General features: G+C 40.8%; 1 protein-coding gene and 1 long non-coding RNA gene across 2 annotated transcripts in view; one reads left to right on the top strand and one right to left on the bottom strand.

The window, feature by feature from the left end:
- Window positions 1-15,668, bottom strand: part of LOC118495113 (NACHT, LRR and PYD domains-containing protein 3-like) — a 45,254-nt gene that overhangs the window by 2,614 nt on the left and 26,972 nt on the right. The window contains exons 9-15 of the mRNA XM_036001540.1: window positions 14,703-14,876; window positions 13,603-13,776; window positions 12,503-12,676; window positions 10,517-10,690; window positions 9,041-9,143; window positions 1,634-1,804; window positions 672-863 (exon numbers count right to left, since the gene is read on the bottom strand). Of these exons, the coding sequence (XP_035857433.1) occupies window positions 672-863; window positions 1,634-1,804; window positions 9,041-9,143; window positions 10,517-10,690; window positions 12,503-12,676; window positions 13,603-13,776; window positions 14,703-14,876 (1,162 nt within the window). The remainder of the gene's footprint in view (window positions 1-671; window positions 864-1,633; window positions 1,805-9,040; window positions 9,144-10,516; window positions 10,691-12,502; window positions 12,677-13,602; window positions 13,777-14,702; window positions 14,877-15,668) is intronic.
- Window positions 4,653-5,777, top strand: LOC118495007. Its single transcript, XR_004897302.1, has 2 exons — window positions 4,653-4,888; window positions 5,347-5,777. It is a non-coding gene; the product is annotated as an uncharacterized LOC118495007 (long non-coding RNA).

Below are 15,668 nucleotides of genomic sequence, written 5' to 3'. Positions count from 1 at the left end.
TCAGCACGGAGATGATGACATCAGAGTTTGATGAATGAAATTAAAAACACACTTACATCTCCATGGACCTGGTGTCAAATATCTGACTCCAGCAGGCTCCACCCTGAAAGGAGGAGGAGGGGGGGCATTACATCACTCAGAAAGAGAGAGAGAGAGAGAGAGAAACAGAGAGAGAGGGAGAGAGACAGATAGAGAGAGAGACAGAGAGAGAGAGAGAGAGAGAGGGAGAGCGACAGAGAGATAGGTAGAGAGAGAGAGAATATAGACAGAACACTGGACAAGACAATGGTCCGTAAAACCAACAGGAGTTAATCCACACTGTTTAAAAACACCAAAATGGTGTTTAAAACAATAGCAGCGGTCCAGCCTGGCCAAAGACAACATGTTGTCTCTGGAATGACTCCAGGTGTACCGCCTGGCGTTCATGTGAAAACCTCTCCACACATCCTCCAGCTCACAGCTCTCCATCAGACGCCTGAGTCTGGCCGAGGAAGCAGGATGAGGCTCCAGGTGATTACGGTCTAAAGAGGGATTCTCTGTGCAGTTAAAGTCACCTCCCAAAAATTAAAATCATCAGTACAATCCTGAATGACATCACACAAAAGGTTTAAAAATGTCATTCGTTCAATGGCCGAAACTGGAGCATACACATTTATAAAAATAAGTTTTACATTTTCATACTGAACCTTAATTTTTATAATGTGGCCACACATGATGTCCTCCACACTAAAGGAGCTGGGACGAAAGCCCTTAGAGAAGAGCACCCCGACCCCCCCACTGTTGGAGGCCTTATGGCTGAGAATAACCCCCCCAGGCCACTGCTTCCTCCACTCACTCTCATTCTCCACATCACTGGGAGTCTCCTGCACAGAGATAACATCTAGATGTTTGAACTCCATCAATTTAAACAGAGAAGCTCTTTTAACATCACTTCTTGCTCCATTAATGTTTAAAGATCCAATTTTACATCCACCATTAAAAAGGAAAGAGCAAAAACAAAAACACACACAGCATGTATGTGGAGAAACATATTAAAACTAGTCATCATCTTCAATAAGTTGAGCTCTGGCTTTAGTCACCAGTTTGTTGAGGCGGTAAACCTCTTGGATAGTGAACCCTTCTGTCTCTTTCCTCAGCCAGGCCACAGACCTGATCAACCCTCTCAGATCAGGGAAGAACTACTCCGTCTTAACCGCCCTGATCCCTTTAGTGTCCTGCAGGAACTTCTTGATCTTATCCAGAGGATAAAGAGTTAACTTCTCTGCCTGGGATGCTGTCCACTCACAATCCTCCTCATCATCATCATCATCACACAGATCCTCCAGCAGCTTTTTAGCTTTAGCATCATTCTGCTCTTTGTTAGAACTGCTTTTTCTTTAACTGGATCTTATAGTAACATCCATCTCTACAGACAGATTTTCAGCCAGAGCATCATCAGCCACATTAGTAACATTCTGACTGCAGCTTTTTCCTTTAGCACTGCCTTTCTCTTTCCCTGTCTGTTTGTTATTTTCTGCTTTCTCATTAGACTGGGTGTTTCCTTCATTAACAGTGTTATTTCCACACTCATGTTGTACAACATTTTTCTCTTTTTCCTGCGTGTCTTTCTCTGTTTCTGCACACTGTTGCGCACCTGCCGAGTCTGAGTCAGCTGCAGGTGGCGCAACATCTGAGTCTGAGCTCCCCGGAGGCTCTGAACCCCCCGGACTGGGAGCCGGCTCATCCGAACCGCCCGGCCCCGCAGGCTCGGGGGCCGGCCGGCGCAGGAACGGACCAAATGACCCTCCTCCCCGCATCCAAAACACTTCATGGTATCAGAAGTCACAAAAACAACATAACTGAATCCTTCAACTTTAAAACTGAACGTTAAATTTAAATCAGCCGCATTGTCTTTTAAAATCATGAAGACTTGTCGTCTGTGACACACTACGTGCTAGAGCTTCGGTGATTTGGAATGGATCCAAGAGTGTATCTCGTAAGTTACCCCACTAATAATGCCCAAAATTATACCAAACTTCTCCAGTAGTACAAATAGGTTATGTACTCATAACGATGGATTGGAAAGTTTGTAAGTAGCTACACCAGGAGTTTATTTACATAAGACTTGCCTGCTGGCTTCTGCTCTCTGCTGCTACCGGCAGTAAGACGAGTGCTTAGGGACGTCTACAGATTACAATACCGACAGCTAACTCAGCTAACACAACAGCTAACTTGGCTAACACAACAGCTAACTCTGCTAACACGACAGCTAACTGTGCTAACACAACAGCTAACTGTGCTAACACAACAGCTAACTCTGCTAACACACCAGCTAACTCTGCTAACACGACAGCTAACTCTGCTAACAAAACAGCTAAGAATGCTAGATGACATCTAATTATGCTAACACAACAGCTAATTATACTAACACTACAGCTAACTCTGCTAACACTATATCTAACTCTGCTAACACTCCAGCTAACTCTGCTAACACTATATCTAACTCTGCTAACACCACAGCTAACTCAGCTAACACAAAAGCTAACTCTGCTAACATAACAGCTAACTCCTCTTACACAACAGCTATCTCTCTGCTAACACTACAGCTAATTATGCTAACATGACAGCTAACTCTGCTAACACAACAGCTAACAGTGCTAACACGACAGCTAACTCTGCTAACACAACAGCTAACTCTGCTAAGCCGACAGCTAATTATGCTAACACAACAGCTAACTCCTCATACAAAACAGCTAACTTCTCTAAAACAACAGCTAACTCCTCTAACACAACAGCTAACTCTGCTAACACGACAGCTAACTGTGCTAACACAACAGCTAACTGTGCTAACACAACAGCTAACTCTGCTAACACAATAGCCAACTCTGCAAACACAACAGCCAACTCTGCTAACAAAACAGCAAACTCTGTTAACACGACAGCTAACTCTACTAACACAACAGCTAACTCCTCTAACATAACAGCTATATCTGCTAACACGACAGCTAATTATGGTAATACAACAGCTAATTATGCTAACACAACAGCTAACTGCTCTAACACTACAGCTAACTCAGTTAACACAACAGCTAACTCTGCTAACACGACAGCTAACTCTGCTAACAAAAAAGCTAAGAATGCTAGATGATAGCTAATTATACTAACACTACAGCTAACTCTGCTAACACTATATCTAACTGGGCTAAGACAACAGCTAACTCCTCTAACACAACAGCTAACTCTGCTAACACAAAAGCTAACTCTGCTAACACTATATCTAACTCTGCTGACACCCCAGCTAACTCTGCTAACACTATATCCAACTCTGTTAACACCACAGCTAACTCTGCGAACACAAAAGCTAACTCTGCTAACACCCCAGCTAACTCTGCTAACACTATATCCACCTCTGTTAACACCACAGCTAACTCAGCTAATACAAAAGCTAACTCTGCTAACATAACAGCTAACTCCTCATACACAACAGCTATCTCTGCTAACACTACAGCTAATTATGCTAACATGACAGCTAACTCTGCTAACACAACAGCTAACAGTGCTAACACGACAGCTAATTATGCTAACACAACAGCTAACTCCTCCCACACAACAGCTAACTCCTCTAACACAACAGCTAACTCCTCTAACACTACAGCTAACTGTGTTAACACGACAGCTAACTCCTCTAACACAACAGCTAACTCTGCTAACACGACAGCTAACTGTGCTAAAACTATATCTAACTCCGCTACCACAACAGCTAACTCTGCTAAGACGACAGCTAATTCTGCCAACACAATAGATAACTCTGCTAACGCTATATCTAACTCTGCTAAAACCCCAGCTAACTCTGCTAACACTATTTAACTCTACTAACACCACAGCTAACTCTGCTAACACAACAGCTAACAGTGCTAACACAATAGCTAACTGTGCAAACACAGCTAATTATGCTAACACAACAGCTAATTATGCTAACACTATAGCTAACTCTGCTAACACAACAGATATCTCCTCATACACAACAGCTAACTCTGCTAACACAACAGCTAACTCTGCTAGATGACAGCTAATTATGCTAACACAAAAGCTAACTCTGCTAACACAACAGCTATCTCTGCTAACACAACAGCTAATTATGCTAACACTACAGCTAACTCCTCATACACAACAGCTATCTCTGCTAACACTGCACCTAACTCTGCTAACTATATCTAACTCTGTTAACACAACAGCTAACTCCTCTAACACAACAGCTATCTCTGGTAACACAACAGCTAATTATGCTAACACTACAGATAACTCTGCTAACAACACAGCTATATCCTCTAACACAACAGATAACTCCTCTAACACAACAGCTAACTCTGCTAACACAACAGCTAACTCTACTATCACAACAGCTAACTCTGCTAACATGACAGCTAACTCTACTATCACAACAGCTATCTCTGCTAACACAACAGCTAACTCTGCTAACACGACAGCTAACTGTGCTAAAACTATATCTAACTCCGCTACCACAACAGCTAACTCTGCTAAGACGAAAGCAAATTCTGCCAACACAATAGATAACTCCGCATACACAACAGCTATCTCTGCTAACAGTGCAGCTAACTCTGCTAACACTATAGGTGTGTCTCAAATCGCGCACTTCTGTACTTATACTAGCTATTTGAGTACACTCAATCTGTCACTCGTCGAAGTGTGGTAAATGCAGTGCACTACAAGTACCCGGATGGTGCACTCATAACGGTCAAAAAGTTGAGTGTGGATCGATGGACACTTTCCACCCTCAACGGTCGCCATCTTGGCTACGTAGCGGAAGGGGCGGAGCTAACAAAAGGTGAAAAACTTTCGATAATGGCGGCCGAATACGCGACAGCGAGACCCACGGAGTATTACAAATGTAAGTTGAACATTAGTCTTTTGCTATACTTGTATAAGCCACCTGTTTATGTATATTTGGTTAATTTTGTAGTCGGTGATGATTTTTGTACCGCGAATTATAACGTTAATTTGTACCGTAATTTGATGTGCTATCAAGCTAGCTTTAGCTAACCTTAGCTAGCTAACAGCGGCACAGTTTAACCAAAGAAGTTACGGGTACGTCTATAATCTTTGGTTTAACCACTGGCAAATAAGTTATAACCTAGCTAATGTTACATGTGTTGTGGTATACGGTTGTTTGTTGTGTTAAACTATCGTCCTCACTGTAGACGATTTTAGCGTTAGATGTGTGATCTTGTAGATATACATTAAGCTGCAAGCGTTAGTAGTAATGTTACAGTACGTTAATGTATGCTATGTTATAACGTATTAACAGTGCTGTTTGTGTCCTGACTTATATAATCGTTAGGGACACAGACGTGGCCGTCAATGCTGCCAACTTGAGGGAAGTCCTCCTCTGCTGGAAGGCGAACGACCTGGGGGAGGAGAGAGAGGATTTCCCTGCTGGTCTGGTGGACAGCACGGTGCACAGTGTCCCGGGGCATAGCAAAGGCTCTGGCTAAACCACGATAAGAGGTACCGCTGGCGAGCCAAAAGAGGAAGACAAGGGCCTCGATGACGGGTCCCCAGCCATGGTCACACGCCGTGCCGAGGATATACCGTTAAAGGATCCCCCTGGAGAGTCTGAAGTCCACCATCATATCACTTTCTCCATCAAAGTACAGGGCCAGCAATGAATAGAACAATGGGATATATTTAAATGTCTATTGGGTTGCCTCTGCTTTCACTCTTGTATTGTCACTGTAATTAATAGCTATTGCAATAAACACCCTTATATAAACATATAATATGACTATTTTCTATGTATGTTCTTTATGTCAGTTGGACACCATTTGAATTGCTCAGATTTAGCTAAAATAACAAAAAATGGCCATTTTGGGTTGTTTTTTACAATGAGCAAAAGTATGAATATCATCATACCGGTAAGTCTACGGTTGCATAAAACAGGGCAAAAACAAGCAACAATAAAAACAATCACATTCATTTTGATGAACAAAGCAGAAATGTGTTTTTCACGAGTGACAACAGTGTTGGGAATGCTCTGCCTTGGGTACAATTCACAATTTCAGAGAAGAAGAAGAAGGAGGACTGAGATGTTGTGATGTCATTTCCTGTAAGTACATAAGGCAGTGCGCGATTTGAGACAACACTACCCCGTCAAATTTTACGCACTATGCAAGTAAGTACGTAGTGTACGAAGTGCACTTCTGTTAGTACACTAACGCGTGATTTGAGACACACTATAAATCTAACTCTGTTAACACAACAGCTAACTCCTCTAACACAACAGCTATCTCTGGTAACACGACAGCTAACTGTGCTAACACTATATCTAACTCGGCTAACACAACAGCTAACTCGGCTAACACTATATCTAACTCGGCTAACACAACAGGTAACTCTGCTAACACAACAGCTAACTCTGCTAACACGACAGCTAATTATGCTAAAACAACAGCTAAGTATACTAACACTACAGCTAACTCTGCTAACACTATATCTAACTTGGCTAACACAACAGCTAACTCATCTAAAACAACAGCTAACTCTGCTAATACGAAAGCTAACTCTGCTAACACCACAGCTAACTATTCTAACACTATATCTAACTCTGCTAACACCCCAGCTAACTCTGCTAACACTATATCTAACTCTGCTAACACTACAGATAACTCCTCATACACAACAGCTATCTCTTCTAACACAACAGCTAATTATGCTAACACTACAGCCAACACTGCTAACAACACAGCTATGTCCTCTAACACAACAGATAACTCCTCTAACACAACAGCTAACTCTGCTAACACGACAGCTAACTGTGCTAAAACTATATCTAACTCCGCTACCACAACAGCTAACTCTTCTAAGACGACAGCTAATTCTGCCAACACAATAGATAACTCCTCATACACAACAGCTATCTCTGCTAACACTGCAGCTAACTCTGCTAACACTATATCTAACTCTGTTAACACAACAGCTAACTCGGCTAACACTATATCTAACTCGGCTAACACAACAGCTAACTCTGCTAAGACGACAGCTAATTATGCTAACACAACAGCTAACTCCTCATACAGGATTCATCATTCATCATGGCGGCCGGTGCAGCAGCACGGCGTGCTGTGGGAGAGTTTACACGAGAGTTTACTCGAATTAAACCGGAGATTTACCAGAGTCATAGTCGAGGATGAGTTGCTGAACTTTATTATGATCAAAATGCCAACACTAAGTCACGATGATATTGTGATATTGTGATTGTGATATAGCTCCGAGCGGATTGAGTCTTCAAAGGCAGTTTTGTCAGAACTCCTTCCACACAACAAACGATGGATCTCCCACAGGGAACCAAAGAAGGACATTAACAATGTCAAAATGTGCCTGCAAGCGCTAAATGAGTGCAGTGAAGAGACCCCAAGATTTGTATCGCACTTCCTGGATGAATTACCCCCCGTCTCATTTAAACACATCGATGTTTCTGTGCTCCTTGGGAATATGCAGCAAATCAATGGTGACATTGATACCTAAAAAGAACTATGGGAACTCAGGTAGCTGCCTGTGAAACATTGTGGGAGGTTTCTGTTAAACTGGACAGTCGGCTGACTGCTGTGGAGGGGCACTGTGGCCCGGACGCCATTTTTCCGGCTGCCTGCCTCTCTGCTGTGGAGATACAACCGGGCCCTGCGCCCAGTGCGACAGGTCTTACCTCGACTGTGTTGGAGAAGCCGCCGGGTCCTGATCTTGCCCCCTGTACTACTTCTGGGGTTAATGGATGGTTAACTGTACCGCCTAGCGGGACTGACGGCAGTCAGACAGCCCAGTCTGTAGATCCAGCCCTGGGGTGAACGCAGACCCCCCCATGGAGCAAGGTGGTAAAGGATGGGCGCCGACTGAAGCAGGTACGATTGAAGCAGGTAACTGAGAACCCTGCTCATCGAATCCCTACACCTCGTACTGAGAAAACTTCAGCGAGGTATGTGAGAAAGAAAACCGGCATAGTCGGGACTGGTGTGGTTAGCAATATACTGGCTGTCAAAACAAAGATGGTAAAGGTATTTGCTACAAAGTTTGATCTCAGTGTAGATGCCAATACTCTCAGTGAATATTTAAAAATGAAGCTGGGTCGGGAAGTGACATGTAGTAAAATAGAGACGGCACAGAGTAGATTCAGCTCCTTCTGTATCTCTGCTGAATGTAATAATGTGGCGGAGCTGTACGACCCGCAGCTTCGGCCCGCTGGGTCTTTTGTCCAACGTTACTATGAGCCTCGTCGCCCTAGAGGAGCAGACGGAGGTCCGCCTGGTCCAGAGGATGCTCCTCGCTCTCGAGATGAGGGGCTGCTGCACGGTAACGATGCTGGGGTACCTATTACATGTGTGGGCGAGGACGGAATGAAGGCCAGCTGCTCCGTTGGGAGCAACTAAACACATTAAATGCGTGTTGTGTCTTACAATACTCGCGGATTGCGAGTAGGACATACTGCTACTGATAGATCAAGACGTCTGGCTGTGGACACAATACTGGACGAATGTGATATTCTGTGCCTGCAAGAAACCTGGCTGGCGAAACAATATCTAGATAAGTTGAACACTATACACATGAACTTCCATGGGGCTGGAGAGTCCACTACCGACCTCAGTACGAGGCTGGTTCATGGTAGGATAGCTGGTGGTGTAGCTATAATGTGGAACATCAAATGTGACTCAATGGTGAAGGTGGTGCGTTTAAATGTTGACTGGGCCGTTGGACTAGAGTGTAACTGTAATGGAAAGAAATTTACTGTTTTACAACAAAAGGAAAAACCAAAACACTAGCACCATCTCCTTCCCATTCAAGTTAAGCTATAGTAGAGTAGTCTCTCAATGTCTACCACAATGGGACCATAATGTTTCAAGGCAATGATGCCAGTTTCAGATCTGCCCAAGAGGACTTCAACACCATCAAAGCTCTAGCAGATGAGCCATGGGCAGAGAACTCACTGCTGTAAGACAGGAGCTGCAGCAGGACTGACAGGCCATGGGCAGAGAGCTTAAGAGAGGAGCTGCACCTGAGAGAGCAAACCATCCTCAGCCTCCAGGAGCAGCTCCACAGTCTGAGAGCCTGCCAACACCAACCACAACCCTCCATCACCATCAACAGCCCCCCTCAACCTGAACCACAGCCATCCACCTCCACCCTAACTAACACCAGACCATCACAACAACCTGCAGTAATGCCCACCCCCTCCCCCAACCACCCACATACAGAGGCCACTACCAACAAGCCTAAAACATCGGGAGAGCAAAAGAAAACCAGTGATGCTGATTCTAATGGGAAAGTTGTGATTGAGGACCAACTTTTCCCCGGACAAAAGGTCACCAAAATCCAATGGCTCACTGAGCCCATCCTGGGTCAGTCTAGCCATATTATCATCCACACAGGTACTAATGACCTGACCTCATGAACAGGAACTAAGAGACAAACTCCGGGCACTAAAACCCAACAAAGCCAGTGGGCTCGATGGCATCATGAACGAGATGCTGAAAAACACCAGCCCACAATTCCAATTGGCCGTTCTGAAACTCTTTAATTTGATTCTGAGTGTAGGTTAATTCCCGACATCTGGAATCACGGTCTCATCACACCAATATACAAATCTAGAGATAAATCTGACCCAAATAATTACCGAGGCATCTGTGTGAACAGTAATCTGGGGAAGCTCCTCTGTAGCATCATCAACTCCAGACTCATAAACTTCCTTACCAAACACAATGTCTTGAGTAAAAGTCAAATTGGATTGTACCAAAACACAGAACTTCAGATCATATTTACACCCTACACACCCTGATAGACAAACATGTTCACCAAAACAATAACAAAATCTTTGCATGTTTCACAGATTTCAAAAAGGCATTCAACTCTATTTGGCACTTGTCTATTCTACAAAGTTATTGAATCTGGTGTAGGGGGTAAAACACATGACATCATTAAATCAATGTACACTAACAATAAGTGCAGTATTAAAATTGGCAACAAAAGAACAACATTCTTGTGTCAGAAGCGTGGAGTGAGACAGGGCTGCTGTTTGAGTCCCACTCTATTCTACATCTATATTAACCAGCTGGCCACCATCCTAGAGACATCAGCAGCACCTGGTCTCACTCTACACGACTCTGAGATCAAGTTCCTGCTCTATGCAGATGACCTGGTTCTGTTGTCCCCTACAGAACAGGGCTTACAGCAGAACCTGGACCTGCGCGTGGAGCCATGTGTTAGTTTTATGTTTGTTTGTTGTCCAGGTACATTTTGGGTCAGATTTAGAATGCACCTTTAAAATCATCTGTTCTATTTAACTATTTAACAACAAAAGAAAACAATGAAAAATCCTCATGGAAAGTAACTCTGAGTCTAGGAATTAATAATTATATAATTAATAACTACTGCCCAAGTGCATCGTATCAGCAGACACAAAGCAGCTATATTGTCAACTAAAGTTAGTCAGATTGTAAATGGTTATCAGTTGAATAGGTTAATGAATCCTGACCTGAGAGTCTCCAGTGTGCAGTGTGGACTCTTCAGTCCATCAGAGATCAACTTCCCTCCTGAATCCTGCAGATTGTTGTTACTCAGGTCCAGCTCTCTCAGACTAGAGGACTGGGAGCTGAGAACTGAGGACAGAGCTTCACAGCTTCTCTCTGACAGGTTACAGCCACTCAGTCTGGAGAGACAACAGGAAGGACACAAGTTATTTATACTTAACTCCTGTTGAAATAAATTACACTTTCACAGCTTTGTTGGAGGGACGGTAATGAAGAAGACAGATAATGATTGTGTCTAAATGTTAAGTCTGGACTTTTGGTGATAGAGAATGTAAAATCCCTTTTCTAAACAAGTTGGAAACATGATAACTAATTGTGACTGAATGAGTGATAAGGAAGAGAGATTTCTAAATTGCTAAATTTTAAATCCTGACGTGAAGCGGGGTTTAAATTGAATAAAGCTTAAAGTTTAAAGTAATGTCATAGAAGAAGACAAATAACGATTGGTTTATATGTTGAGTCTGGACTTTCAGTTGTACAGTATATGAAATCCCTTCTCAGCATGTTTAAATATCTGCTGCTCTACTCTAAACAAGTTGGAAACATGATAATTAATCGTGACTGAATTAAGCAATATTACAGGAGACAGTTTGATTTAATGTCATTATTGGCACAACAGGGTGTGCTGTCATGCTAATTTGAGTATGTTCTAAATGTCTAGCTGACCAATCAGGTTGTCTGGTCGGAGCTACTTCTTGTATAATCAGAAATAAACAAATGTCCATTAATCAAAGTCACATAATATTAAAATATAAATTATTTGTTGATCTCAGCCACAGTTCATATTTCATTCTTCATGAAGTGATTCTAAATCAGAATGAAATACTTTGGAAACATTCACATTTTTTGAATGTTTCCAAAGTATTTTTCAATACTGTTTTTTTTTAAAAGATTATTGTTCTCGTTGTTACTCAGGTCCAGCTGACTCAGACTAGAGGACTGGGAGCTGAGAACTGAGGACAGAGCTTCACAGCTTCTCTCTGACAGGTTATAGCCACTCAGTCTGGAGAGAAAGCAGGAAGGACACAAGTTATTTATATTTAACTCCTGTTGAAAGATATCAGAGTATTTAATGATGAATAAATCACACTTACAGAGCTTTGTTGGAGGGACAAATGAAGAAGACAGATAATGATTGTGTTTAAATGTTAAGTCTGGACTTTTGGTGTTAGAGAATATAAAATCCATTTTTTAAACAAGTTGTAAACATTATAACTAATTGTGACTGAATGAGGAGTAAAAAGACATCCCGTATTTAAATTCACATAAGATAAAAAAAAAAAAACTGCCATAGCCATAGTTCATACTTTGTGCTTTACAACATATTATAAATAAGAACAAAATGCTTTGGAAACATTAAAAGATTTCCGAATTGCTAAATTTTAAATCCTGACATGAGAAGGGCGGTTTAAATGAGAATAAAGCTTAAAGTTTAGAGAAATGTCATGGAAGAGGACAAAAAACGATTGTGTTTATATGTTGAGTCTGGATTTTTGGTGATACAGTATATGAAATCCTTTCTCAGCATGTTTAAATATCTGCTGCTCTACTCTAAACAAGTTGGAAACATGATAATTAATCGTGACTGAATTAAGCAGTATTACACGAGAGGGTTTGATTTAATGTCATTATTGGCATGACAGGGTATGCTGTCATGCTATTTTGAGTACCTTCTAAATGTCTAGCCGACCAATCAGGTTGTCTGGTCAGATCTACTTTTTGTATAATCAGAAATAAAGAAATGTCCATTAATCAAAGTCAAAATATTAAAATACAAATTATTTGTTGAACTCAGCCAAAGTTCAGATTTCATTCATTATGAAGTGATTCTGAATCAGAATAAAATACTTTGGAAACATTCACATTTTTTGAATGTTTCCAAAGTATTTTTTAATACTGTTTTTTTCAAAGATTATTGTTCTTGATCTGACCTGAGAGTCTCCAGTGTGCAGTGTGGACTCTTCAGTCCAACAGAGATCAGCTTCACTCCTGAATCCTGCAGGTTGTTGTTGCTCAGGTCCAGCTCTCTCAGACTAGAGGACTGGGAGCTGAGAACTGAGGACAGAGCTTCACAGCTTCTCTCTGACAGGTTACAGCCACTCAGTCTGGAGAGAAAGCAGGAAGGACACAAGTTATTTATATGTAACTCCTGTTGAAAGATATCAGAGTATTTAATGATGAATAAATCACACTTACAGAGCTTTGTTGGAGGGACAAATGAAGAAGACAGATAATGATTGTGATTAAATGTTAAGTCTGGACTTTTGGTGATAGAGAATATAAAATCCATTTTTTAAACAAGTTGTAAACATTATAACTAATTGTGACTGAATGAGGAGTAAAAAGACATCCAATATTTAAATTCACATAAGATAAAAAAAAAAACTGCCATAGCCATAGTTCATACTTTGTGCTTTACAACACATTATAAATAAGAACAAAATGCTTTGGAAACATTAAAAGATTTCCGAATTGCTAAATTTTAAATCCTGACATGAGAAGGGCAGTTTAAATGAGAATAAAGCTTAAAGTTTAGAGAAATGTCATGGAAGAAGAAAAAAAACGATTGTGTTTATATCTTGAGTCTGGACTTTTGGTGATACAGTATATGAAATCCTTTCTCAGCATGTTTAAATATCTGCTGCTCTACTCTAAACAAGTTGGAAACATGATAATTAATCGTGACTGAATTAAGCAGTATTACACGAGAGGGTTTGATTTAATGTCATTATTGGCATGACAGGGTATGCTGTCATGCTATTTTGAGTACCTTCTAAATGTCTAGCCGACCAATCAGGTTGTCTGGTCAGATCTACTTTTTGTATAATCAGAAATAAAGAAATGTCCATTAATCAAAGTCAAAATATTAAAATACAAATTATTTGTTGAACTCAGCCAAAGTTCAGATTTCATTCATTATGAAGTGATTCTGAATCAGAATAAAATACTTTGGAAACATTCACATTTTTTGAATGTTTCCAAAGTATTTTTTAATACTGTTTTTTTCAAAGATTATTGTTCTTGATCTGACCTGAGAGTCTCCAGTGTGCAGTGTGGACTCTTCAGTCCAACAGAGATCAGCTTCACTCCTGAATCCTGCAGGTTGTTGTTGCTCAGGTCCAGCTCTCTCAGACTAGAGGACTGGGAGCTGAGAACTGAGGACAGAGCTTCACAGCTTCTCTCTGACAGGTTACAGCCACTCAGTCTGGAGAGAAAGCAGGAAGGACACAAGTTATTTATATGTAACTCCTGTTGAAAGATATCAGAGTATTTAATGATGAATAAATCACACTTACAGAGCTTTGTTGGAGGGACAAATGAAGAAGACAGATAATGATTGTGATTAAATGTTAAGTCTGGACTTTTGGTGATAGAGAATATAAAATCCATTTTTTAAACAAGTTGTAAACATTATAACTAATTGTGACTGAATGAGGAGTAAAAAGACATCCAGTATTTAAATTCACATAAGATAAAAAAAAAAACTGCCATAGCCATAGTTCATACTTTGTGCTTTACAACACATTATAAATAAGAACAAAATGCTTTGGAAACATTAAAAGATTTCCGAATTGCTAAATTTTAAATCCTGACATGAGAAGGGCAGTTTAAATGAGAATAAAGCTTAAAGTTTAGAGAAATGTCATGGAAGAAGAAAAAAAACGATTGTGTTTATATCTTGAGTCTGGACTTTTGGTGATACAGTATATGAAATCCTTTCTCAGCATGTTTAAATATCTGCTGCTCTACTCTAAACAAGTTGGAAACATGATAATTAATCGTGACTGAATTAAGCAGTATTACACGAGAGGGTTTGATTTAATGTCATTATTGGCACAACAGGGTGTGCTGTCATGCTATTTTGAGTACGTTCTAAATGTCTAGCCGACCAATCAGGTTGTCTGGTCAGATCTACTTTTTGTATAATCAGAAATAAAGAAATGTCCATTAATCAAAGTCAAAATATTAAAATACAAATTATTTGTTGATCTCAGCCAAAGTTCAGACTTCATTCATTATGAAGTGATTCTGAATCAGAATAAAATACTTTGGAAACATTCACATTTTTTGAATGTTTCTAAAGTATTTTTCAATACTGTTTTTTTCAAAGATTATTGTCCTTGATCTGACCCGAGAGTCTCCAGTGTGCAGTGTGGACTCTTCAGTCCAACAGAGATCAGCTTCCCTCCTGAATCCTGCAGGTCGTTGTTGCTCAAGTCCAGCTCTCTCAGACTAGAGGACTGGGAGCTGAGAACTGAGGACAGAGCTTCAAAGCTTCTCTCTGACAGGTTACAGCCACTCAGTCTGGAGAGACAACAGGAATGACACAAGTTATTTATATTTAACTCCTGTTGAAACATATCAGAGTATTTAATGATGAATAAATCACACGACAGCTAACTCTGCTAACACAACAGCTAACTCTGCTAACACAACAGCTAACTCTGGTAACACAACAGCTAACTCTGCTAACACAACTAACTCTGCTAACACCTAAGCTAACTCCTCTAACACAGCAGCTAACTCTGCTAGAACAACAGTTAGGGTTAGGGTTACAGTTAACTCTGCTAACACGACAGCTAACTCTGCTAACAAAACAGCTAATTATGCTAACAAAACAGCTAACTTTGCCTAACACAACAGCTAACTCTGCTATCAAAACAGCTAACTCTGCTAACAAAACAGCTAACCCTGCTAACACAAAACAGCTAATTATGCTAACAAAACAAAACTGCTAATTATGCTAAAAAAACAGCTAACTTTGCCTAACATAACAGCTAACTGCTAAGAAAACAGCTAATTATGCTAACACAAGAGCTAACTCTGCTAACACAACAGCTAACTCGGCTAACACAACACTTAACTCTGCTAACACCTAAGCTAACTCTGCTAACACAACAGCTAATTAAGCTAACACAACAGCTAACTCTGGTAACACGACAGCTAACTCTGCTAACACAACAGCTAACTCGGCTAACACAACAGCTATCTCGGCTAACACAACACTTAACTCTGCTAACACCTAAGCTAACTCTGCTAACACAACAGCTAAATAAGCTAACACAACAGCTAACTCTGGTAACACGACAGCTAACT

This window comes from Sander lucioperca, chromosome 5 (genome assembly GCF_008315115.2).
Source record: "Sander lucioperca isolate FBNREF2018 chromosome 5, SLUC_FBN_1.2, whole genome shotgun sequence".
Taxonomy (NCBI): domain Eukaryota; kingdom Metazoa; phylum Chordata; class Actinopteri; order Perciformes; family Percidae; genus Sander; species Sander lucioperca.
The sequence above is the reverse complement of the archived record's forward strand: the minus strand, read 5'-3'. Positions and strand labels throughout refer to the sequence as shown.